The sequence below is a fragment of the Podarcis bocagei genome (assembly GCF_964188305.1).
Source record: "Podarcis bocagei genome assembly, chromosome: 9".
Lineage (NCBI taxonomy): Eukaryota > Metazoa > Chordata > Lepidosauria > Squamata > Lacertidae > Podarcis > Podarcis bocagei.
The window spans coordinates 70,657,740-70,683,371 of record NC_138134.1 but is presented as its reverse complement, the minus strand read 5'-3'; the positions used below and the strand labels follow the sequence as shown (position 1 = coordinate 70,683,371).

General features: G+C 45.2%; 1 protein-coding gene across 2 annotated transcripts; it reads left to right on the top strand.

Moving 5' to 3' along the window:
• SDAD1 (SDA1 domain containing 1) lies at positions 1-24,438 on the top strand. Of its 2 annotated transcripts, XM_081209304.1 has the most exons (22): positions 2-177; positions 602-706; positions 2,685-2,783; positions 3,658-3,768; positions 4,841-4,912; positions 5,011-5,111; positions 5,228-5,285; positions 7,142-7,216; positions 8,711-8,812; positions 9,432-9,501; positions 10,027-10,130; positions 11,189-11,246; positions 12,080-12,138; positions 14,355-14,431; positions 14,905-15,002; positions 15,369-15,445; positions 17,181-17,310; positions 18,742-18,839; positions 19,148-19,338; positions 20,372-20,456; positions 21,427-21,588; positions 23,475-24,438. In XM_081209304.1, exons 1-22 carry the CDS (start codon positions 88-90, stop codon positions 23,523-23,525), a joined length of 2,073 nt encoding a protein of 690 aa, XP_081065430.1. In that variant the 5' UTR covers positions 2-87; the 3' UTR covers positions 23,526-24,438. The 2 variants fall into 2 exon arrangements, with proteins under 2 accessions (XP_081065431.1, XP_081065430.1); XM_081209305.1 differs by lacking the exon at positions 2,685-2,783 and having other exon boundaries at positions 1-177.
• The last annotated feature ends 1,194 nt before the right edge of the window (positions 24,439-25,632 follow it).

Genomic DNA, 25,632 nt, shown 5'->3' with positions numbered 1-25,632 from the left:
AGATGGCGGCGCCCGGTGGCAGTGGCACGCGGCTCTTCCGGTAAGGTTGGAGGCAGCAGCCGGCCGAGTCCGCGTCGCTCCGCAGCCATGGCCGGCCGCAACAACAACAAGCTGCCCGTCAACCTGCCTCAGCTGCAGAACCTGATCAAGCGGGACCCGCCTTCGTATACCGAGGAGGTGAGGCCTAGGGGTCACATAATTCCCATTCCCTGCGCCTTTGGAACTCCCTGCCTCTTGAAATCAGGCAGGCGCCTTCGCTGTGCTCTTTGCGGCGCTGGCTAAAAAAAAAAAGCACAATTGTTTAGACGAGCCCACCCAGTTGCTTAGAAAGCTGCGGCGATTTTGATCTGTTTTAGGAATTTAACTTTTGCATGTTTTTAAAGTAAGGGTTGAGAACTTTTCTCGATTTTATTGACTTCATCCCTGGAGGCGCACTCCATAGGCTCCGTAGACAGACGGATGCCAATACCAAATTGTTTTTACCATTTTGGGTACGTGCTTTGAGGTCTTTAAAAAAACAAAACATCTCAAATGCAGGTGTTTAAAGCATTTACGTGAAATAAGCTGCGAGGGAAGTAACGCTTTTTTGTCTGTGTTCCAGTTTCTTCAGCAGCATCGCCATTACCAGTCCAATGTGGAGATATTCAAACTGCAGCCAGCAAAGCCCAGTAAAGATTTGGCTGAACTAGTGATGTTCTTGGCACAGGTAAAATGGCAGAATCTATGTGTGGAATGGGAAGCTCTGCTTGGATTAGTGTAGGTCTCTCTCAGTTCCCTTGCAGCCTTAACCACTATTATGGACAGGAGGAAATGGAACTGCTAGAGAAGACCTTATTTACTGATGATGTGTTTGCTCTAAAGTAAAAAAAGGAGAGCACTTGCTTTGATGCTCCTCTGTCTGTAATAAGCTTATTGCTTGACCTTGCTCTGATTTATTTATTTAATATTTATTTATAAAATTTGTATGCCGCCCTTCATCCGTAGAACACAAAAGTACAAGATAAAAAACACAAAATACACCATAAAAAGAAGAACCCCCCCTGTGGAACACCCTCCCACCAGATGTCAAAGAGAACAATAACTACCAGACTTTTAGAAGACATCTGAAGACAGCCCTGTTTAGCGAAGCTTTTAATATTTGGACTACTGTATTTTAATATTTGGTTGGAAGCTGCCCAGAGTGGCTGGGGAAACCCAGCCAGATGGGCGGGGTATAAATAATAATAACAACAACAACAAAAACAAACCAATAACCCCCTTCTCCTACAAACACGTTTAAAAGGGCATAGGATGAAAATCAGCCCAAGGCCTGGTGGAAAAGGAACATTTTCACCCAGCAACTAAAGGCACCATCCCAACTTCCCTGGAAAAACTATTCCACAAATGGGGAGCCACTGCAGAAAAGGCCCTGTTCTTGTATTGCCACCCTCTGGATGGTTGACCTAATTCACTCAGAAGGTTATCGTGAGGGTAAATGAAAGATGCATTGCCACAAACTCCTTGGCGGAAGAGTGCTAACAGATATGGTGAATCTAAGGCAGGAATAGGAGACCAGATGCTGTGGAACTCTCAGCTCCCATCAGCCTCAGCCAGCATGCCCAGTGGTCAGAGAATATATCCAACATCTTGTGGATCAAAGGCTCTCCATTCTTCCTCTGAGATCTGTTGCGTCATCAGCATTGCTTTTTAAGGGTTGCTTTCTTCCTTTACGTGTATCTTGAGGAGGTCCTGTGACCCTCCAGTCGTTCAACAACGTCTGGCTCCCATCGCCCCTGACCATTGGCTGTGCTGACTTGGACTTATGGGAATTGGAGTCCATAGGAGCCAACTCCAGGGGGCTGGAGTTTATAATACAGCGGTACCTTGGTTCTCAAACAACTTGGAACCCCAAACACTGGAAACCCGGAAGTAAGTGTTCCAGTTTGCGAACCTTTTTCGGAGGTCGAACATGCTCCGTTTTGAGTGTTACGCTTCCGATTTGAGACCCAGACTTCCCTTTGAAGTGTTACGCTGAGGTCTGTCTGTTTTTGCTATTTATTTTGCGTTTCTGTGACTCTTTTGTGTCTGTGTGACTGTGTGGAACCCGGTTCAGCTACTGATTGATTTTGTGACTGCCGTACAATGTTTATTGCTTTCATTTTATGGCTCAGTGGTCTCATTAGATAGCAAAATCCATCTTAAATTGCTGTTTTGGGGATTGTTATTGAAAGTCTGGAATGGATTAAACCATTTTGCATTACTTTCTATGGGAAAGCGTCCCTTGATTTTGGAGAGCTTTGGTTTGAGAGCAGACTACCGGAACCCAGGTACCACTGTATAATATAATTGTGGGACCAGGCACCCACAAACTCAATGAGAAAAGGCGGCAGTGGTGCTGCGTCCAAGAGAGAATTTAGCTCTGCCCTCTGTACCCAGCCAGTGAGGCACCCTTTTCCAGTGGGTAGGGGTCTCTCTGCCTCTGCCTCTGAGTCCTTCCTCATGGAAAAGGGTGCCTCACTGACTGCGGAGAGGAGGGGAAGTGGAGCCGCTGCGATGCGGAAGTGTGACGTCAGATGCGTACACCTGCACATAGTGCACCCACAATTCTGATGGAAACATGGCACCCCTGTTGGGAGTCCAACAGTATCTGGAGGGACACATATAGGATTTCCATTTTATGTCAAGCTTCTCTTCTTTCTGTACAGGTTGGCCACTGCTATCCTGAGTACCTGGCAGACTTTCCGCAGCAGCTGAAGGAACTGCTCTCCTACAATCACACAGTCTTGGATGCAGATCTTCGAATGGTGACTCTGATGTTAAAATACTAATACTTCCTCATCTGGGGCAGGGAATTCTGTAGGGCATGACACCCGCAATTTGGGAAGAAGTTCTTCTTTTCCAGTACCAAGGGGTTGCATTTCAATTCTTTCTCCATGTTTTTTCTCTACATCTGCGTGACAAAATTTACATTTTGCTCCAAACTCATAGAATCCATGCCAGTGCACATAGGGGTGTGTGTGTTCAACTGAAGGTCATGTGTATGTGGGTTCAGTTGAAAAGGGAGACTTGATACATTGGGGTTTAGAAGCTGGAAGAAATGGCAATGTCGGTATGTTTTATTACTGTTATTCTTATGTCGTAGCTTCCCTTAAGGAAGAATAGGAATTAAGGGAACCTCTGCAAAGAAATCACTGAATCAGAAATCTCAGCACATTTGTCAATATAACATTTTCCGTTAAAATCGGGTCAAGGATTGCCAGCTGTCGCTCTCAGCTGTGTGAAAGCTCAGCTCCCAGAAATGGCCAGTTTTGTGAGTTGAACAGAGTATACGAATTTCATTTGCAATACATGTAGATTTTGCATAATATCGCAATTCCTAGTGGACAAGCAAAGACATATGGAGAGTGTTCAAGTTTTGCTCAGTGATCACTAGAAGTCCTGTTGAGCAGGCATGTAAGAACTTGTCACACACGCATTTTTAAGCTTAACACTATGAACATAAGGACTAGAAACTTTCTTTAAAAATAAATTGAAAGATGAGAAACAGACTGCTAAATTGTTTGTCGAGCATCAGACTCCATCTTTGTACGTATGTCAAAAAAGCAGTTTTTGTGGCGTGTAAAAAAAAGATAAAAAATTCTGATCACAGGCTGTGGTAACTTTTTCCCTTATTTGCAGACATTTTGCAAAGCTCTAATCCTGCTGAGAAACAAGAACCTGATCAACCCCACAAGCTTGCTGGAACTTTTCTTTGAACTCCTCCGTTGCCACGATAAATTTTTACGAAAAGTGAGTAGCAAAGTTGCTGTCCCTGTCGGTCCTTTCTTGTTGGTTCATAATATGCAGTTTTAAAATAATGGACCGTAGGCAAGCTTGCGCCTTGCCTACATGACTTGGGACCCCTTCTTAAGAGGGTGAATTCCCTGCTGTGAATTGTCATTCCTCCCATTTGTTGTTGTTGTTTAGTCGTTTAGTCCTGTCCGACTCTTCGTGACCCCGTGGACCAGAGCCAGGGGCATATTTGTTGCATTTACCCATATATATGGGATTGGAGGTGGGGGATAACTGCAGACTGCAGAGCATCCCTGTTCCCCCCACCCCTTATCACTGGGCCTCCAGGAGGGTTTGATGGAAGTGTTCCAACACAAACAAATCGCAAAGGCAGGCGAGGGTCCACTGCCAGTCCTTGCTAAGAGAATTACTCTAGAAGGGGAAGCAAGAATCATAGCTGGAGAGACAGGAAGGATGGACAGAAGAGCTAGAGTAGAGGAGGGGAACCTGGGGGCCAAATCAGAACCTCCAAAATCTCTCTACCTGGCCCTCGGGACTCTCTCCAGGCCACATCCCTAACTCACCCTGCTCTGTGTTCTCCTTGAGTGCTTTGGCTCGACTGAAATGGGACCTTGAACAGTGAAGATCCCTCTTGCTTCCTTTTGGGTGTCAATATGCAAACCTCTCCTTTTTGTGTGGCTGGAATGTAGCCTATGCTACGCAGATAAAAGTCTCTTCTCATTGCTCTTCTCACTTGTGCTCACTCACTGCTGGCATGCAGCCCCCAGAAGGTTGCCAACGAAGGAATGTGGCTCTCTGAGTGAAAAGGGTTCCCTGAGTGAAAAGAGGCTGCTACTGGGCAGGTCTTTGCAAGAGCAACCTTTGTCCAGCAGTGGCCAGAGTCCTGGGCAAAGCCCTGAGAGCCCTGGGTTAAAATCACAGCTCTGCCACGAAGGTTAGTGGAGCCTAGTCAACCCACCACACATACTTGCCCATCTCTCTCTCTGCTCTAGATTATTTTCTTTGAAGGAGCTCTGGGTATTTCCAGCACTTTGTTCCCGCTGTCGCTGAATGTTCTTGTTTTTGGCAGACGCTGTACACCCACATTGTGACGGATATCAAGAACATCAACGCAAAACACAAAAACAACAAGCTGAACACGGTAGGTTGTGGTTTCTGCTTCAAATTCCAGTTTGTGTGGGACAGAATTCTTTCTTGCGAAACCTTTTCCCCTCTTTTTTCCCCTCTCTCTCTCCCCAGACCCTTCAGAACTTCATGTACACTATGCTGCAAGACAGCAATCCAACGGCAGCCAAGATCTCACTGGATGTGATGATAGAGCTATACAGGAGGAACATCTGGTAGGTGGCTGAGAGGGGAAAGAATCCCGCGAGGAACTGCAAGAGAAAAAACGTGATGCGTTCAAGTTGCCATTGTTCCTTATTCCAGGGTGTGAACACTTTATTTATTTCTCCAGGAATGATGCCAAGACTGTGAATGTCATCACCACAGCTTGCTTTTCCAAAGTCACAAAGGTAAGAAACTTTTTTAGCTTTATTTTGTTTTGTACAAATTCTAGCAGGGTAGCCACATTGTGTTTTAATGGGATTGTTTTATCACGCGTTTTAGTTACAGTGCATTTTAATTTACAGTTTATTGCACAACTGATACAGTGGAACAGGCTTCCTCAACCTCGGCCCTCCAGATGTTTTGAGACTACAGTTCCCATTATCCTTGACCACTGGTCCTGCTAGCTAGGGATCATGGGAGTTGTAGGCCAAAAACATCTGGCGGGCCGAGGTTGAGGAAGCCTGCAGTGGAACCTCGGTTTTCTAAAGTAATCGAAAACCAAGGATCAAAGGGCTGCCGGCAAGTTCAGTGGAGAAAATTGAGAAATGCATCTCGGAAAACGTTCAACTTATGAGGCGCGTTCAAAAATGGAAGCATTCACTTCGGATTTTCAGCTTCCGGCTTCCAAGACGTTCGGCAGCCGAGACGTTCGAAAACCGAGGCATGACTGGAACCAATTCCACAACATGGTTGAACCCCTTAGGGTTTATTCTGGCTTTTAAGTGGCGTATAAGAAATCAGTTACAGTAAATAATTATTAGTCTGTTGCAGCAAAACCAGCAGCAGATTTTTGTGGCACCTTTCTAGGCAGAGGGTTGTATAAACTTAGGGCAGGGAATCTTCTTCAGCCCATGGACCACGTTTCCTTCTGGGCAGGCCCCTGGGACCCACATGGCAGTTGTGGGCAGGCCAGAGGGAAAAGGAGATGGAGCAATGAATACTAAATTTACCTTTGTACAGTAGGCTGGTTTCTATACACATTTTCACATCCTTTTCTTATCTCGGACGAGCAAGAGGCCTTATCAGAATTCAAGTACACATCCCATCCAGGCAGCGACATTCAATGGCGCTGTGAAACAGGGAGAGTAAAGGGCATGGCCTGAGTTGTATCCCAAGTTCAGTTAAGTATTGCACTTGGGCAAAAAAAATGAGAGACACAAATACAAGATGGGTGACACCTGGCTTGAGAGCAGTTCATGTGAAAAGGATCTAGGAGTCTTGGTTGACCACAAACTTGACATGAGCCAACAGTGTGACGCGGCAGCTAAAAAAGCCAATGCAATTCTGGGCTGCATCAATAGGAGTATAGCATCTAGATCAAGGGAAGTAATAGTGCCACTGTATTCTGCTCTGGTCAGACCTCACCTGGAGTACTGTGTCCAGTTCTGGGCACCACAGTTCAAGAAGGACACTGACAAACTGGAACGTGTCCAGAGGAGGGCAACCAAAATGGTCAAAGGTCTGGAAATGATGCCTTATGAGGAACGGCTAAGGGAGCTGGGCATGTTTAGCCTGGAGAAGAGGAGGATAAGGGGTGATATGATAGCCATGTTCAAATATATAAAAGGATGTCACATAGAGGAGGGAGAAAGGTTGTTTTCTGCTGCTCCAGAGAAGCGGACACGGAGCAATGGATCCAAACTACAAGAAAGAAGATTCCACCTAAACATTAGGAAGAACTTCCTGACAGTAAGAGCTGTTCGACAGTGGAATTTGCTGCCAAGGAGTGTGGTGGAGTCTCCTTCTTTGGGCGTCTTTAAGCAGAGGCGTAACCATATGTCAGGAGTGCTCTGATGGTGTTTCCTGCTTGGCAGGGGGTTGGACTCAATGGCCCTTGTGGTCTCTTCTAACTCTATGATTCTATGAGTTAGAGAGACTTGGAGAACTGTATTTGGTCCCCAGACCCAAGGCTGGTTTAGTGCTCCAAGAATGAGCCTAGTCTCCTCCCAGACTCACGTGCCAGAAGCTGGCTGTAAAAATAACCGTTTTCTCCTTCTTGTGTGCTTCTCTCCCTGATCCTCCCCATCTCGCGGCTGTTCAGATACTAGTTGCTGGCTTGAAATTTTTCCTTGGAAAGGATGAAGATGAGAAAAGAGACAGTGATTCAGAATCAGAGGTTAGTGCATTCGGGGTGATGACTTTGTGCTAGTTCCTCATGGAGGAGGTAAAAACGACGCCAGGGATGTGCCACAGGTATAAATGCCTGGACAGTATTCTTGCAGAACTCGTTTTCCGATTGCTTCTCTGTTTAAGAAACAAAATAACTCTGGGGGCAGGGGACCCAGGAATTAAGGAGAAGGTTTTTATTTCTGACATTATATGGAGGGGGCTAGGATTTTTTTTTTTTTAATCCAGACTTTTCTTCCAGATTGAAATCCTCCATATGCTATATTATATTATATTATATTATATTATATTATATTATATTATATTATATTATATTATTCTTGCAACTATTAAAGAAGTTATTGACGTTGACAATAACAATATTCCAGTGATCCTAACTTAAATGCGTAGGGTATGTCTAATAGATATGGATGCTTATAATCTATGTGTTCAAATGTAGAAAGGGCAGTGAACGCTTCAGGGCAATGAATTATGATTATGAATAATTATGGGTGTTTTGTATAATTTAAATTCCACTGACTTGGATGGTGCACTGCTATGCAAATTAGGGACTCCATGATGGACGAAGGATGCACAAAATTATTTCATTTTGTTTGTACCCTGTGCTGAAAAGCCCCCTAGAGCGGTTTACATTCAATTAAAAGCAAGACAGTCCCTGCTCGCAGGCTTATAATCAAAACAAAAAACCAGAAACACAGCATGCAAGGGCAAAGGGACAGAGAGGGAAGAGGGGCCGGGAGCAAACTCAGGCACCAATTCTTAAGTAGTAGTTCTTAAAATGATGAGCTGGCATATAAACAGCTCTGGGGCAGGAGGTGCCCGATGGAGCTGCTTTTTCAGCAGAGCTTGATGGAGTGAGCCTTGCTCCCCATCTCTTCCACTAAGGCAGCCTGATGGAGTGGTTTTAACCTTTAAAGCCCTATGCGGCCTAGGACCCTCGTACTTACGGGACCACCTCTCCTGGTATGTCCCATAGAGGACCTTGGGTCTTCAAACAAAAACATCTTGGAGCTTAGGCTGGCCTCAACCAGAGCCAGGGCTTTTTCAGCTGTGGCCCCGATCTGGTGGAACGTTCAGTCACAAGAGACTAGGGCGCTGCGGGACTTGGCACCTACTTACAGGGCCTGCAAGACACAGCTGTTCCACCAGGCCTTTGGCCAAGGCACAGTCTGACCCCCTCCTCATAGAACTCTAGCCCAATGGTTGCCATTAATTTGATTCTGAATTGATTTTAGAATGTATTTCAATTAATAGATTGTGATTTTATGTAAACTGTGTTACCTTTACTGTTGTTAGCCGCTCTGAGCCTGGCTTCGGTTGGGGAGGGCGGGATATAAATTTTAAAAAAATATTATTATTATTATTCCGGGTGACAGACAGAATTACTTTACGGTTCAGCAGGATATGACTACATGCTTTCCCCAGTGCAAGGCTTTGTTTTGAGAGTTAAACCACTCTTCCGTCTCTGATATTCCTTCCCAAGGACGATGGCCCCACAGCAAGGGACTTAATGGTGCGATACTCCACGGGAAGGAAGACTACCAAGAACAAGAAGAAGCTGGAGAAAGCGATGCAAGTCTTGAAGGTGAGCAGCGAGAGGCAGAGCGGTCCAGCAGGTCGATGCTTGGGAAAGGATGCCAGAGTGACCTGGACTCAAATCCCCACTCAGCTTTGAAGCTCATTAGATAGATAACAATTAAAATTTTATTATTTGTAACCCGCCCATCTGACTGGCTTGCTCCAGCCACTCTGGGCGGATTTCAACAAATATAAAAGCATAATGAAACATTGAACATTAAAAACATCCCTATACAGGTCTGCCTTCAGGTGTCTTCTAAAAGTTGTATAGTTATTTACGATCAGAAGGTTGCCGGTGAGCTCCCATTGTTTGGCTCCAGCTCCTGCCAACCTAGCAGTTCGAAAGCACGTCAAAGTGCAAGTAGATAAATAGGTACCACTCCGGCGGGAAGGTAAACGGCGTTTCTGTGTGCTGCTCTGGTTTGCCAGAAGTGACTTAGTCATGCTGGCCACATGACCCGGAAGTTGTCTGCGGACATACACCGGCTCCCTCAGCCTATAGAGCGAGATGAGTACCACAACCCCAGAGTTGTCCGCAACTGGACCTAACAGTCAGGGGTACCTTTACTTTTAAGTTCTCATTTCCTGCTGAACGTGGCTCTCTCCTGTTTCCCCCCGTCACACAGAAACACAAGAAGAAGCGGAAGCCAGAGGTGTTCAACTTCTCAGCGATTCACTTAATCCACGACCCACAAGGCAAGTTCTTGACAGATGCACTCTTTGCGGGAGATGATATTGGAGCAGAATAAGAAAAGTGGAGAACTTAAAGGGTTTTAGGTGCTGGGTGTAGCAGGATACAGTGGGACACTTGACCTGGAAGACATTGTTATTCCAGCTAAAACCAATGTATACCCTGACTCCTGCACCATGACAGAACTGCCCCCAAGGGGGAGCAGAATTTCCCTGTAGCTCCTCAGCAAAAATGCTCCTGTTGGAAAGGGTTTTTTCATTCTCAGAGAAGCATGGATGGAAGCTGTGTGGGGAGGAGGAGCCCCTGAATGGCAAAAGGTCCTGTTGATTTTGTGGTTGCTCCTCACAGCCAGCGGCTGTACATTTTTAGATTAGCGGAGGATGGAACTCTGAGACAACCACTCACTTAAAAAGTCCTGCAGTGATAACCATAGGATGCTTTGTGACTTAAGGATTTCTTTTTCTGAGTTTTCTTCTCCTCTAACTCTAGCCCCCTCCCTTCTTCCTTGGTTCCTTTTTTACTTTTTTTAGACTTCTCAGAGAAACTTTTGAAGCAGCTGGAAACTTCAAAGGAGAGGTTTGAAGTGAAAATGATGCTTATGGATCTGATTTCTAGGCTCGTTGGAATCCATGAGGTAGGAAGAAATCTGTAGGCTTAATACAGTTTTCAGCACATGTAGAAAAGCTGTCAGATATTTGGGAGGGGGGTACACACTTCTTCAAGACAAGGGAGCTGTTAAGAGCATTTAAGAGTACTAAAATGATTTTAATCTTCTACATACTTTTAATATCTTTATAAAAAATCTTTTTTACTGATCATTTTCATGTTCTGAACAGCTTTGATATTCTAAAAGCTTTTTAGTAGAGTCAAGTGGTGTGTAAATTTTGATAGATAAATACATAAAATATCAGGCATTCTCTGTACTGTATATACAACCACATTTCTTAAAAGTGTGTGCATGCTTTCATTTATTAATATTCACATATGAAAACGTTACGAATGCTTTCATGATGTGATTATGAATAGTGCTTTTTGAACATTTATAACCCCATTCTTTATCCAAAAAGGATGACATTGAAGGCATGGCACGTGAGGAAAAAAGAAATGGGAGGGAGGAGGAAAACAGCAGGCTCACGGACAAGCTCTTAAAGTTACAACTGATGGCAGTGGCCCTGCTGGCTGTCTTTCCTTTGATAAAGAGCAGTTCTTCCTTAGAAAAACCAGATGCGGTCCCTCTCCCCGCCACCCCCACCCCTGAGCTGCAGCTGGGAATTGTAGCTCTTTGAGGAGGGAATAGGTGGTCTCCTAACAACTCTCAGCACCCTTCACAAACTACAACTCCCAGAATTCTTTGGGGGAAAGCCATGGCTGCTTAGAGTTGCATCAAAGTGCTTTAACTGTATGGCGTGATTGCTACCTAAGGACACCATTACAATGTGTTGAGCATCCAAAGATTGCTTTTTGCAACATTTATCTTCACTTTGCTGGGCTGGGCTGGTGCTGTAGCTCCAACATTATTGAAGTCAGGGTTTCCACCTGCTACTGATGCCATTGTAGCTGCTGGCTTTGCCCAAGTCCCTCTTCCAATGGCACACCCTCCGTTCCCCAGAGATCTGGAGATTTAGTAGTTTACCCGGGGCAAGAAATGAAGGTGCCCATTTGACATCTTGTGGGTGCTCTGTGTCTCCCCAGCTTTTCCTCTTCAACTACTACCCTTTCCTGCAACGATTCCTGCAGCCACACCAGAGAGGTAAGTGGTCACGCGGGTGGCGCTGTGGTCGAAACCACTGAGCCTAGGGCTTGCCGATCAGAAGGTCGGCGGTTCGAATCCCTGCAACGGAGTGAGCTCTTGTTGTTCTGTCCCAGCTTCTGCCTACCTAGCAGTTTGAAAGCACGCCAGTGCAAGTAGATAAATAGGTACCGCTCTGGTGGGAAGGTAAACGGCGTTTCCATGCGGTCTGGTTTCGGTCACGGTGTCCTGTTGCACCAGAAGCGGTTTAGTCATGCTGGCCGCATGACCCAGAAAGCTGTCTGCGGACAAATGCTCCCTCAGCCTGAAAGCAAGATGAGCGCCACAACCCCATAGTCGCCTTTGACTGGACTTAACCATCCAGGGGTCTTTTACCTTTACCATCTGCAGCAATGGCAAGATTCTGTCTTGCACCGTGTCAGATCAGTACTGTCTATTGTATACAGTGCTGTGCAGTTCAAATGCACTTCAAAGTGCAAGTAGATAAATAGGTAGCACTCTGGCGGGAAGGTAGACAGCATTCCATGCACTGCTCTGGTTTGCCAGAAGCGGCTTAGTCATGCTGGCCACATGACCCGGAAGCTGTACGCTGGCTCCCTCGGCCAGTAAAGCGAGATGAGCACCGCAGCCCCAGAGTTGTCCGCGACTGGACCTAATGGTCAGGGGTCCCTTTATCTTAACCTTTACTGAGATGGACATAATAACATTGGCTTTGTGTAGGCAGCTTCCTTTGCTCCTAATATCCCCTCCGTTTTGGAGGCTACCCTAATTTGAAAATGTATCTGTATTTTCCGCATCTCTGCAACAGTCTTTTCCTCTTTTTTCCCTTCTAGAAGTTACCAAGATTCTCCTCTTTGCCGCACAGTCCTCCCATCAACTTGTCCCGCCTGAGGTGTGTAATTCATTTATTCGATCATTTATTTATTACATTTCACTTCTCCAAGAAGTTGATTTTTTTATAAGATATTTATTAAAGTTTCGCAAATTATACAGACAAACACAACAATACAAACAAACACACACAAAAAAAGAACAAGTATAATTTCAAACCCTTATTTTCTTATAACTTACTTCTCCGACCTCCTCATACCTCCCCTTTCTGCATTCCAATTTCAATTTTAATTCAGCAAATCCTCACCCTTAAATTTACCTAATTTTTAACCTTTCTTTTCTTTTAACTTAATCCTTACAGCTGTGATCCACTTAATTTCTAAACCAGCATCATTCTAACATTCATTAATTTTGCAATATTTCTTAAGATAGTTCTTAAATTTCTTCCAATCTTCTTCCACCGTCTCTTTTCCCTGGTCTCGGATTCTGCCGGTCATTTCTGCCAGTCCCATATAGTCTATCACCTTCATTTGCCATTCTTCCAAGGTGGGTAGATCTTGTGTCTTCCAATACTTTGCAATGAGTATTCTTGCTGCTGTTGTAGCATACATAAAAAATGTTCTGTCTTTCTTTGACACCAATTGGCCGGCCATGCCCAGGAGAAAGGCCTCTGGTTTCTTAAGAAAGGTATATTTAAATACCTTTTTCAATTCATTATATATCATTTCCCAGAAAGCCTTAATCTTTGGGCACGTCCACCAAAGGTGAAAGAATGTACTTCTCCAAGAAGTTCAAGGGAGTGTACGTGGTTCTCCCCCCTCTCTACTTTCTCCTCACAACCAGCCTGTGAGGCAGGTCATCCTGAGAGAGACAGTAACTAGCTCATGTCGAGCTTTGTGACTGAGTTAGCATTTGAACTGGGGTCTCCCAGGTCTTCGTCAGACACGTTTTCCAAATCACATGGATCTTTCCAAGGGCAAAGGGAAGCAACTCCTGAGCCTTCAGGCTTTCAGTGGCCATGTTGAGATGGGTATCACGCCAAGCCACAGTTTCGTGTGGCAAGATCCAGCCACAGCAAGCCTTGGGCTCACACGCTTCCCTCTCTGCCACACCCCTTTACTCCTTCGTCACAGCTACGGCGTGAAGTTAGCAAGCTTTGGCACTTTCCCTGTGGAACACCCTCCCACCAGATGTCAAAGAGAACAACAACTACCAGGCTTTTAGAAGACATCTGAAGGCAGCCCTGTTTCGGGAAGCTTTTAATGTTTGATGTATTATAGTATTTTAATATTCTTTTGGAAGCCGCCCAGAGTGGCTGGGGAAGCCCAGCCAGATGGGCGGGGTATAAATAATTTATTATTATTATTATTATTATTATTATTATTATTATTATTATTATTATTATTATTATTATTATTATTATACAGCTAGCCATTTTCATCCAGTCTGGCAAACTCTTGTCAATTGTCTTTGTCATTTTTATATATAATCATTTTTATTAGTTTTCAGTTAAAATAATCCAATTATAACCGCATTATAACAATGCCAAGTTATAAAACAATTAATAATACCAATCACTGAGATGCCAAATTATACAATTTAGGCGGCTCCCCACATGCTAGAATTGACAGTTTGATGATTTACTTCATTTCTGCGTTCTAAAATCTTATAAATTCCGATTACGCTCCAGTCAGAATAACAATCCCTTATATCGCAACTGCAGTTTTAACGACTTCCATTCGTATAGACACATTAAATGATGTTAATTGGCTTTGTCTGAAACCTGCCAACTTCAAAGCAGCTCGTTCGCATTACCCTTTGCTTTGACCTTGCATCCACAACCAGCCCTATCTGGTAGACGCCTTCTACACAGTAAATAACTGGGTACTCCAAGTGCAAATGCCTTGTGTGACAATTGCCCATGGATGTGCTTACTTTAATATTGTGTAGACACCCGCAACGCTGCTACTGACCCTAACTTCTCACACAGTGTGTACAATAACATTCGTTTTTCAAGGTGGTTCTGGGTGTGCCCAGTGCGTTCCTTGCAAACTTGCAGGCAAGGACGGTGGTTGCCTTTGACCTGTTTTTGTCTCCTGCGTGGAAGTAACTTTTCTAGTGTGAAGTGGCCCAGAGCTAAAGGGAAGATGCTCTGTTTAAGCTTCTAAAGTGGGTTGTACGCTTGCGTGTATGTTCATGGGTGGTGATGAATGCAGTTAAAGCAGCAGCGTCGGCAAATCTGGATCTGTCTTACCTCTTGGCTTCCTTTATCGTCAGATTGTCCAGTCAGTGCTGATGACAATAGCCAACAACTTTGTCACGGAAAAAAACTCCGCGGAAGTGATGACCGTCGGGTAAGTAAAACTCTAAAGCTCAGGGATGTCTGAGCTTCGATATGCGTGACTCTGAGTGGGAAGTGGCTAGGCAAGGGTTTCCCAAACTTGGGTCTCCAGCTGTTTTTGGACTACAACTCCCATCATCCCTTGCTAGCAGGACCAGTGGTCAGGGATGATGGGAATTGTAGTCCCCAAAGAGCTGGAGACCCGAGTTGGGGAAACCCTGGGTTAGACTGAGTGGAAGTGCTTTTATTTCTTGTTAGGAATGTGTGTTTTGATTCTTAGTTTTCATCTTGTACTACAACTTCCACTGAATAGCAATTTGCCATTACTCACGAAGCAGATTAAACAATGAAAAATAAGTGGATTTTCCTATGCAAGTTGCAGATTCCAGCTTTTTCTAGAGCAGATTTTTGGTCGCTTCCACACTTTTCAAGCGTACCATAATTTTACCATGGCTTGATATTTTTTAATGTCTTTAATTTTTCCAGGATTAATGCTATTAAAGAGATATCTGCTAGATGCCCTCTGGCTATGACGGAAGACTTGCTGCAAGACCTGGCGCAGTACAGATCCCATAAAAACAAGAGTAAGTTTGCTACTTTACATGGGCACATATTTGACTTAAGGACATATTTGGGTTTCTCTCCCTGTTAGTTCATGAGGACTAGGAGCCTATTAAGTCTACATTGTGCTCTGTCCCAGGTGCCGGCTGCTTATTCAAAGAATTCCTGGGTTTCTTTGATTCCATTTACTCCATGAATATTTTATTTGGCTATGATATTTTAGTTCATTTTTATTTTATCGAGAGTGTGGGTGCCCTTTTCATTTGTTTCCGTGAAAAATGGAAAGCGACTTCCAGGAGAAAAGCTAGTTTAATTGAGAAACGTGCTTTATAGTCAATCTGAACCCTGTTCTAAGAACATCTTTGATTCAGTCCCATTTTTCTCTGCAGATGTAATGATGTCGGCAAGAACGTTGATACATTTGTTCCGGTCGCTCAATCCAAAGATGCTGCAGAAAAAATTCCGGGTAAAGCGTGCCTTGAGTTTTCAATGCTAGTGCAATAACTGGTTTGTTAAACACTTGATAAAGTGCATCTCTGGAATATTATCTTCCTTGTGGCTGAATGAAATAGTAGGATGTGGTGGTATGTTGTTTTGGAAATTTTAGGGAAAGGGATTGTTCTGCGACCTACAGATTCTGTCTGCTTTCATGGAGTGCAAGGCAGAGAGCTCTCCCTGGAAAACAGGAGCTGTTAGAGATCGTCTAAAAATAGACTTGAAATGATCCTTGCATAGTTTTGCCCCTAGCAACAGGTCTTCCCTAGCAACAGGGTTTCCTTAGTGACCAACTTCTTTATTAGACATGCTCTTAAGGAGAAGTGTTAGAAAAATGCAACCTGTGTTGCTGATAGAAGTAATACGACTCATGCAACACATCAGCGACTAATACACACACAATAATTACTAAAATAATTATACATTCTTTATCAATCTTCTGAGAAAAATACAAAACCTTGTGCAAAGCCACAGAGAACTACCCAACCTAAGATGAACTTATAATGTCTGCTAGTGGCTAAGCAAATCAGTCTCTTAAGCTTAAGCCAAGAAATAGTATTCTTTATGAAATTGAATATCAATATATGTATCAAGGCTTTGAGATTAGACCACTGAAGAAGCCCGGAAAACTACCGTAGGAGTGTGCTACCTGCAAGCCCTAGTAAAAGGGCCCCATCGGAGGCGAACAGCGGCCTTACTTGGACTGTCAGGGTGGAAACAGGTGCAAAACACCGGCACCCTGACTACAACTTCACTAACATCCATCTACAATTTCACTAGCATCTCTCAGTATTGTGAACAACACGGAACTTACCTTTTGTTGGTATCTTTATGAACTTACCTAAAAAGATAAAGAAAACAAAAGACTGAGTTAAGCATTTGAAAAATCCATTGAAACCAGACATTATAAGTTCATTTAGGTTGGGTAGTTCACAAGTCTCTGTGGTTTTGCATAAGGTTTTGTATTTTTCTCAGAAGATTGATAAAGAATGTATAATTATTTTGGTAATTATTGTGTGTGTATTAGTCGCCGACCTGAAGGAGAAGTGTGGCTGTTACTCTCCCCAGGTGACTGAAGAACAGAGAGGAGGAATGATTCTCCGTACTTAATTTTACTTAATTTTTAGACCAGTACAGCCGTACCTTGGAAATCAAACGGCATCTGTTCCAGAAGTCCGTTCAACTTCCAAAACATTTGAAATCCAAATCACGGCTTCTGATTGGCTGCAGGAAGCTCCTGCAGCCAATCAGAAGCCCCGTCGGATGTTTGGGTTCCAAAAGAATGTTCGCAAACTGGAGCAATCACTTCCGGGTTCGCGGCGTTCGGGAGCCAAAACGTCCGAGTTTCAGGGTGTTCAGGATCCAAGGTACGACTGTAGTTGTTTAAGTTGTAGTGTTAATTCTTCAATAAATACATTAAGCAGAGCTGGAACGGGTGAGGTGCTTATTCCCACATGGGAATTCACCGACAGATGACGTGAGAAAGAAGATTCTGAGAGACGTTCTGGGTGACTCCGCTGACTTAAAAAAGGAAACCCTGTACTGACAGGAGCCCCACTCAACAGAACACACAAAGCCGTCCAAGTCTGTGACCGTCACTACACCTTGTGGATTACAATATTTTGTCTCACATAAATGGTTCCTGTGCAGTTTGTAGCCAGAATGTGTTGCTCCTTTTAAAACACGAACCCTTGCATTGCTCTTAGGGTAAACCAACAGAAGCCACGTCGGAGGCCAAAATCCACGAATACGGGGCGCTGGATGCCAAAGACTACATCCCGGGAGCTGAAGTCCTAGAACTTGAGAATAAGGGAGGAGATGGGGATCTGGAAGGAGGTTAGTTTTGCTTTTGTGTTTCTGGAGGTCGCCCACAGCTCTGGGCCTGTGGACACATTTGCAAACTGGTGTGGGCGTCACAACGCACTGTGTGGCCTATTCTGGCTGGCTTCTTTGAAGTCAAACTTTAGCAGGGGGAAGAGAGACCCTGTGGGTGCCAGGAAAGGTCTCCGCAGGAGCCATGTTGGTGTTAGAGAGAGAGCAAGCCAGCTTGGTCCATTTCAGGATACATTTCCTGAACTTCTGCAAGTACATTCACAAACAGGAAATGCTTAGTTGTCTATGTCTGATGTTTACATTTGCTGCCAGTGCTGATAAGGTAACTGAGGTTGTCTTGTTCAAGGCGTTATGTGGTTGGGAGTGTCTGAATGGATGGAAGTAAAGTGGTACCTCCGGTTAGGTATTTAATTCGTTCCGGAGGTCCGTTCTTAACCAGAAACTGTTCTTAACCTGAGGTACCACTTTAGCTAATGGGGCCTCCTGCTGCTGCCGCAACACCAGAGCACGATTTCTGTTCTCATCCTGAAGCAAAGTTCTTAACCTGAAGCACTATTTCTGGGTTAGCAGAGTCTGAAACCTGAAGCGTACGGTACCACTGTAGTTTTATACCTGTCTTTCCACCCTCCATGAGAGCCTCTCTGGGATATAACTGGGTCCTCGCAGGTGAGAGATGGGAGAGGGGTATTACATAGTTCATGCCTGCGGACTGTCTCACCAGAGTGGTGCATGCTCTATTTATCTCCCTCTTGGACTACTGCAATGCGCTCTACGTGGGGCTACCTTTGAAGGTGACCCGGAAACTGCAATTAATCCAGAATGCGACAGCTAGACTGGTGACTGGGAGCAGCCGCCGGGACCACATAACACCGGTCCTTAGAGATCTGCATTCACTCCCAGTACGTTTCCGAGCACAATTCAAAGTGTTGGTGCTGACCTTTAAAGCCCTAAACGGCCTCGGTCCTGTATACCTGAAGGAGCATCTCCACCTCCATCGTTCAGCTCAGACACTGAGGTCCAGCACCGAGGGCCTTCTGGCGGTTCCCTCATTGCCAGAAGTGAGGTTACAGGGAACCAGGCAGAGGGCCTTCTCGGTAGTGGCACCCTCCCTGTGGCACGCCCTCCCTTCAGACGTGAAGGAAATAAGCAGCTATCTTATCTTTAAAAGTCATCTGAAGGCAGCCTTGTTTAGGTAAGTTTTTAATATTTAATGCTGTATTGTTTTTAATACTCGATTGGGAGCTGCCCAGAGTGGCTGGGGAAACTCAGCCAGATGGGCGGGGTATAAATAAATTATTATTATTATTATTATTATTATTATAGATGGGGAGGGTACGTTACATGTGTGTGCTTGGCTGTGATCATTTGTGTGTGACTCTTACAATTAGGGCTGTGTGATATCTAGCCTCCAACATCTTTTCCCCTCCATTGCAGATGGCTGGGAGACTGCCAGTTCCGCTGAGGAGGAAGATGACGAGGATGGAGAATGGGTTGACATGCATCATTCCTCTGATGAGGAACAGCAAAAGCTAGTGAGTTGCTCCTGCTGCTGCATTTTAGCAAAAACAACTTTAAAATTTATGCACAGAGTTGCTTGCTGGGTGCATTTGCACAACAGCATTTCATCCAGAAGCTGGGAAGTGTTGGTGGTGAAACTGACTTAAATCCATACGCCTGTGTGCTAGACCTGAACCCTGGAAACACAGACACGGCAGGGCCTCTGTGGTCCAAATTCTGAGTCCTGGCAGAGCCTGGTGTACAAATGCATAACTGCCACAGGGTGGAGTCACTTAGCAATAAAACACCATACTCAGATTTCGTGTGCACTTTTGCTTTAAAGGCAGAACAAATCGAAAGCATGCCTGTGGAAGAGCGGAAGGCCAAGGCGACAGCCGTCAGCAGCAGCAGACTCCTCACCCAGGAGGAGTTCCAGAAAATCCGCCTGGCCCAGCTTAGCAAGGAACTGAAGTCTGCGCCTGGCAAGGCAGCAAAGAGGAAAAACATTGAAATAGAGAATGAGGAGGAGTCCAGGTAAATTATTATTTTTATTATTAATTGAATTTATATACCGCCCTATACCTAGGGGTCTCAGGGTGGTTCACAGAATAAAATCAAGGTAAAGGTAAAGGTAAAGGGACCCCTGACCATTAGGTCCAATTGTGACCGACTCTGGGGCTGCAGTGCTCATCTCGCTTTATTGGCCAAGGGAGCTGGCATACAGCTTCCGGGTCATGTGGCCAGCATGACTAAGCTGCTTCTGGCGAACCAGATCAGTGCACGGAAACGCCGTTTACCTTCCTGCCAGAGTGGTACCTATTTATCTACTTGCACTTTGACGTGCTTTCGAACTGCTAGGTTGGCAGAAGCAGGGACTGAGCAACGGGAGCTCACCCCATCGCAGGGATCTGAACCGTCAATCTTCTGATCGGCAAGTCCTAGGCTCTGTGGTTTAACCCACAGCGCCACCCGCATCCAAAATCAAGATATAAAACCACAAAATACATAACAACAACAACAACAACAACCCAATATCCCACAACAACAACCCAATAGCCCCTCACCCACAAAAAAGAGCCACATTTTAAAAGGGCATATGGTATCAGTCAGATCAACCAAAGGCCTGGTTAAAAAGGAACATTTCTGCCTGGCGCCTAAAGGTGTGTAATGAAGGCGCCAGGTGAACTTCCCTGGGGAGAGCATTCCACAGACGGGGAGCCACTGCAGAGAAGGCCTGTTCTCGTGTTGCCACCCTCCGGACCTCTTGAGGAGGAGGCACACAAAGGAAGATGGTCTCAGGGTCCGGATAGGTTCATATGGCGAGAGGCGGTCCTTGAGGCATTGTGGTCCTGAGCCGTTTAAGCTTTTATAGGTCAAAACCAGCACTTTGAATTGGGCCCGGGAATTAATTGGTAGCCAGTGCATGGAACTTGTGCACGAAGTTCCTATGATTTGCTCCAGCCCGTAAAGTTTGTGCAGTCACAGTGCGCCAGTCATTGTTCTTCTAAAATGGGAGGGGGGGAATAGTTGACGCATGAGGCCATATTATTGCATTTGCTCTTTTCAGGGGAGAGCTGCTTTCGCTCAGGGACATTGAGCATCTTCACAAGAAACCCAAGTCGGATAAAGAGACGCGGCTGGCCACAGCAATGGTGAGGCGTTCTGTCCAAACGGTTTCGTTTATGCTTGAAATGATAGCCAGCCAACATAGCTGAATGTTGGACGATTTCAGACACCAGAAAGCACTTCACACAGCCTATAGTTGAACTCTGGAGCTCACTCCCAATAGATGGCAGGGGGGTGGGAATGGCCAGCAATTTGGGTGGCTTCAAAAGAGGTTTGTGACAAATTCACGGGCAATAAGTAGCTACTAGAGAAAAATGGCTGTTTGAAAACTCGGTTGCTGGGAATCACAAATGAGATGGTGGTTGTTGCTCTCAGGCAACCCTGCTTAAGGGCTTCGCATGTGCTTGGCCACTGTGAGGACAGGATCTCGCAGGATCAACTATGAGAGCTGGACTGAGTGGGCTTTTGGTCTGATCCAGCAAGACTCTTCTTGTGTTCAGAAAGATGAGATTATTAGATGCTGGGAGAGTGAGGCTTCAGGGTCCATGCCAGTCTCATGATAAGCAAGACCAGTATTATGCAAAGCAGCAGAATTGGGGGAAAGAGGAAGTGTTACAAAACACTAATCAAGTGTCATAATTGTGTGTTGATTGCTAAATTTAACATCTCTTTCTCAGAAGCTCCGAACAGCCTGGCTGCAAAAAAATAAAATTATTCTTAGCCCTAAACACACGGAAGTCCACGGGTGTATTAAACGGTCTATCTTTCCAGTGTCGGTCATGTCTAGCTTCTCAGTCCCATTTCTAACTGATTTCAGACCTATTTCCACTTCGCAACTGGAAGAAACTCTCAAGTTCTCTCATTGAAGTCACATAACGGTGGCCTTGCCAGACATTAACCCCCACCTAAAGCCATGCCTGTTCTAGCAACCTTGAATTGCATTAGCGACAAAGTGTTATTTTACATATATTTTTAAACAAGTAAGAGAACAGTTTGTGTGTGAGTTTTAGCGGTTTTTTTTTCTTTCTTTCCTCCCCCTCCCCCTTTTGTTTTTAGGCTGGCAAGACGGGCAGGAAAGAATTTGTGAAGAAGAAATCTAAGCTGAATCCTTTTGCCAGCTCCACCAACAAAGAGAAGAAGAAGCAGAAGAATTTCATGATGATGCGATACAGCAACAATGTCCGGTCCAAAAACAAGCGCTCGTTCAGGGAGAAGCAGGCAAGTTCCTCGCAGCTTTGCTCCCCTTGAAAGCTTCTCACACCTGTGAAAAGATCTGGCCAAAGACCCAAAAGGAGGGAGTTAGGAGTGGCAATTTACCACATTGGTGAAATTGCTTTCTTTGCTATATAGTTAAGTTGTTCAACTTCATATTTCAACAAAAGGGTACGAAAGGCCTCTTTGGGCACTACTTACTTAAAAATCACAGAATTGTAGAGTTGGAAGGGGCCATGAGGGTCATCTAGTCCAACCCCCTGCAGTGCAGGAATCTTTTACCCAACGTGGGGCTCGAACCCACAACCCTGAGGTTAAGAGTCCCGTGCTCCACCAACTGAGCTACCGAGTGTGTGGAAGGGAGCAGCAGAGCTACACCACTACCTTCACCCTAACAATATGTGGCTGTTCCCAACCCTGCCCATGCACGGATGCCTGGAACCAGCATATTCCTCTCTGTCTTAAGCATCCCCAGATCCTGGAGTCATACACAGTCAGGGCTCCAGAACCCAGGGAGAAACCTCCATGTGCGAAGATTGATGCCTAACTACAGTTCCCTTCTGTATCTGCTTCGCATAATGTATTCTGTGCAAGGGGTGGAAGTCAGATTTACAAATGGCATGTCTGGAAGATGAGGTGGTTCCCCCTCCTTTTTTAATTTTGTGGTGCTGCCTCTTGCAAACAAGCTAAGGGATTTGAAAAGGTAAAGGGATCCCTGACAGTTAAGTCCAGTGGCAAACGACTCTGGGATTGCAGCGCTCATCTCGCTTCAAAGGCCGCAGACAGTTTTTCCGGGCCATGTGGCCAGCATGACTCAGCCGCTTCTGGCGAAACCAGAGCAGCACACGGAAACACCATTTACCTTCCTGCCAGAGCGGTGCCTATTAATCTACTTACACTTTTTGCCGTGCTTTCGAACTGCTAGGGACTGAGCAACGGGAGCTCACCCCATTGCGGGGATTCGAACCACCGACCTTCTGATCGGCAAGTCCTAGGCTCTGTGGTTTAGACCACAGCGCCACCCGCAAGGGATTTACTGGAAACCAATAATTTGAATGGCTATGTAAGAGGAGTACCTTGTCCTGAAGGGAAGGCTGGAAATGGTTTCTAGTTCATTGCAACGGCAGTGATGCTTTCTCGAACCTTCTGCCATGAAAACAGGAGAACTGTGTCTCATCAACAGGCTGCAAGGAGCACAGATGCAGCAGGGGTGCCTGTTTTCATGGTGAAGGTGGAGCGATGAATGGGTTAGCCTCCCTAGTTCATCACCCCTTAGAACCTGTGCTTATCCCCAACTTCATTTTCCACCTTTTCCACTTTTCTAAATCTGAGCCTCTGTCCCTTGTGTCTGGATAGAGATAACCGAGAAAAGGAAGAAATGACAGAAACTGGGAAATGGTGAAATGACAGAAGCTGGGATTTCCAGGGCATCAGCAGAGACTTCCCTTTTGGCAAAGTCACGTTTTGGGGAAACCCCTGTCAGAAGCAGCTGCTGTTAGGAAAGAATGTCAGCGCGGGGGAATCCCCTGAAGTCAGCAAGCAGGCAATCTTAAAGGAGAAACACTGTCTGAAGCACTGCCCTTTTCCTTTAAATGAAGAACATTTGATGCTGCAAAGTGTGCTTTTGAGAAGTCCTTTAAGGCAGCCCTTGTGCTGCTCCCATTTCAGGCTGAAACAGGAGTGTGGGGCTGTCTTACAGCCTTCTGAAGTCTCCCTGCATACCCCAGATAAGTTTTGGAGACTTGCAAAGCCACACACTTAATAGGTGGGCGGGCCACACCTGTTAATCGTGTGACATTATGATGTTGTGCAATTGGCAGGGAGGCTTGGGTGATGGAGTTTAAGTATTACCCAAGTATTGCATGCTGATGTTTATCTTTCTGATTTTGCAGCTGGCGTTACGGGAGGCACTCTTGAAGCAGAGGAAAAGGCTGGTGAAATAACTGGCATGATGCCAGGACCCGGAAATAAAACCGACTGATGACGGGAGAGTGTTAACTAATCGTACTGAATGAACCAGATCCGACAAAGACATCTCGTACCTGCAATTAACTTCATTTTGCCTGAACTGTTAAATTATGTTTACCACCTTTGGAGCAAGCCAGTATATCAAACCGACTTCAAACCGTGCTTTAACATCCTGACTTGTTCAGAACCGCAATTCCCTAGTTTAGACAAAACAGAGGACTGTAGCTAATTATAGTTAATTCCTGGCTTCCTGGCTTGGTTGTTCCTTCCACGAAGGACAGGGCAAAAGGGATGTTCATTCATAGCTTTGTAAGCAAAGAGGTGATCATCTAAACCTGGCCATTGGTTGTGGTGGTGAGAGCCAAGTATAATACCTGAAAGGTGTTTCGACCTCGGATGCAAAGATGAAACATAACTTAAAATATATTTCCAACTGGTGGCAGATTAAAGACTAGTTATGGCTGCTTCCAGACGACTTGCGTGTTGAGCATTCATTCTGCCTTGTTTGCAGAGAGGTTACACTAAGTTGAGTCGAGCAATTGTCACTTTTGCTCATCAGACTTTTGCGGTATGGAAAAAGATTGTTTTAGGGGTGGGCTTGTTGTGGCAAGGGTGCCTAATCGACTTTAACTGCATAACCTAAAACCGCCAGTATGTTGGTGAATTCCATCTGCAAATTAATGAGTCTAGAATCACTGCTTATTCATGAAAAAACAGTTACTTGGGTCTTAGACCTACATGCTCAGAGGAGCAAACCCTGTGGGCAGCAATGGGATTGATTTGGGAATAAATCTGTGTCTGAGCACAAATCTGTAAATGTTTTACATAGATGGAGGGATGTAACTTCTGTATTCCTGTAAAATATATTTTAGATCCTTGCCATGGGTACTTGTTAAGAATGTTATTCTGAGTACAAAATCCGTTCTGGAAGTCCATTCCAAAACCAAAGTGTTCCAAAACCAAGGTGTGCTTTACCATAGAAAGTAATGCATAATGGATTAATCTTTTCCAGACTTTTAAAAACAATCCCTAAAACAGCAATTTAACATGAACTTTACTATTTAACGAGACCACTGATCCATAAAGTGAGAGCAATAAATAATGTTACTGCAGTCACAGTATCATTCAGTAGCTGAACTGGGTTCCACACAGTCACAAACACAAAACAAAAAAGCCACAAAAACACAAAATAATAGCAATAATAGCAAAAACAGACAGACCTCAGCGTAACACTCAAAACCAAAGCGTGGCACTCAAAATGGAAGCATAACACTCAAAATGGAGCACGTTTGGCTTCCAAAAAAAGTTCACAAACCAGAACACTTACTTCCAGGTTTGCAGTGTTTGGGCTCCAAGTTGTTTCAATACCAAGGCATTTGAGAACCAAGGTACCACTGTATTTTAAAATTAAGGCGACTAACTTGGCTGAGTCTCATTGGACAACATTTGATGTTTGTGTGTGTGTCATGACACTACTGCCCTTCCTAGGGTAGGCAGCAGGGATAGATAACCCATTTTCAGGCCGAGGGCCACACTGCCTTATGGAAAACTGCAATCTGGGGGCCGCATTGTGCTAATGGGTGGGCCCAGGGACACAGGGAGGTGGAGCAACAGGTGCCACAATTGCCTTGGTAGGATGACCAACCACACAAAAGTCCGAGGTTTCTACACCCAGCTCTCCCCATCTGTCCTGGCAATGCAATAGACGATATCGTAGCTCAAGCAGTGGCGTAGCGTGGGGGGTGCAGGGGGGCCGGCCGCACCGGGCGCAACACCTGGGGGTTAGGGTTAGGGGGCGCAAATCCACGGGCTAGGGGGTGCAAATTACTTGCCTTGCCCCGGGTGCTGACAACCCACGCTACGCCACTGAGCTCAAGGACACATTCCGGTTAGGCAAGAGCTCTCAGTGGTAAGCAGTGTTGCCTAGGGGGAGGCAGAGAAGCTGCACTTGATCTCTACAGTATTGTCCCACTAATACACGTCACATAAGAACGTTGTGGGCGTCCGTCTGTCTCGAGAGACAAGAGACTACACCTTTGGGGGTGAAGCCTCTTTCCGCCTGCCTTGCCCCACCCCCTGGCC

What these genes read in the sequence shown, in the direction of transcription:
- SDAD1 (XM_081209304.1), top strand. Translation starts at nt 88, where the DNA reads ATGGCCGGCCGCAACAACAACAAGCTGCCCGTCAACCTGCCTCAGCTG. An exon ending in CTTAATCCACGACCCACAAG is followed by an intron (nt 9,502 to 10,026) that starts GCAAGTTCTTGA and finishes TACTTTTTTTAG; the next exon opens with ACTTCTCAGAGAAACTTTTG. An exon ending in TGCTGCAGAAAAAATTCCGG is followed by an intron (nt 15,446 to 17,180) that starts GTAAAGCGTGCC and finishes CATTGCTCTTAG; the next exon opens with GGTAAACCAACAGAAGCCAC.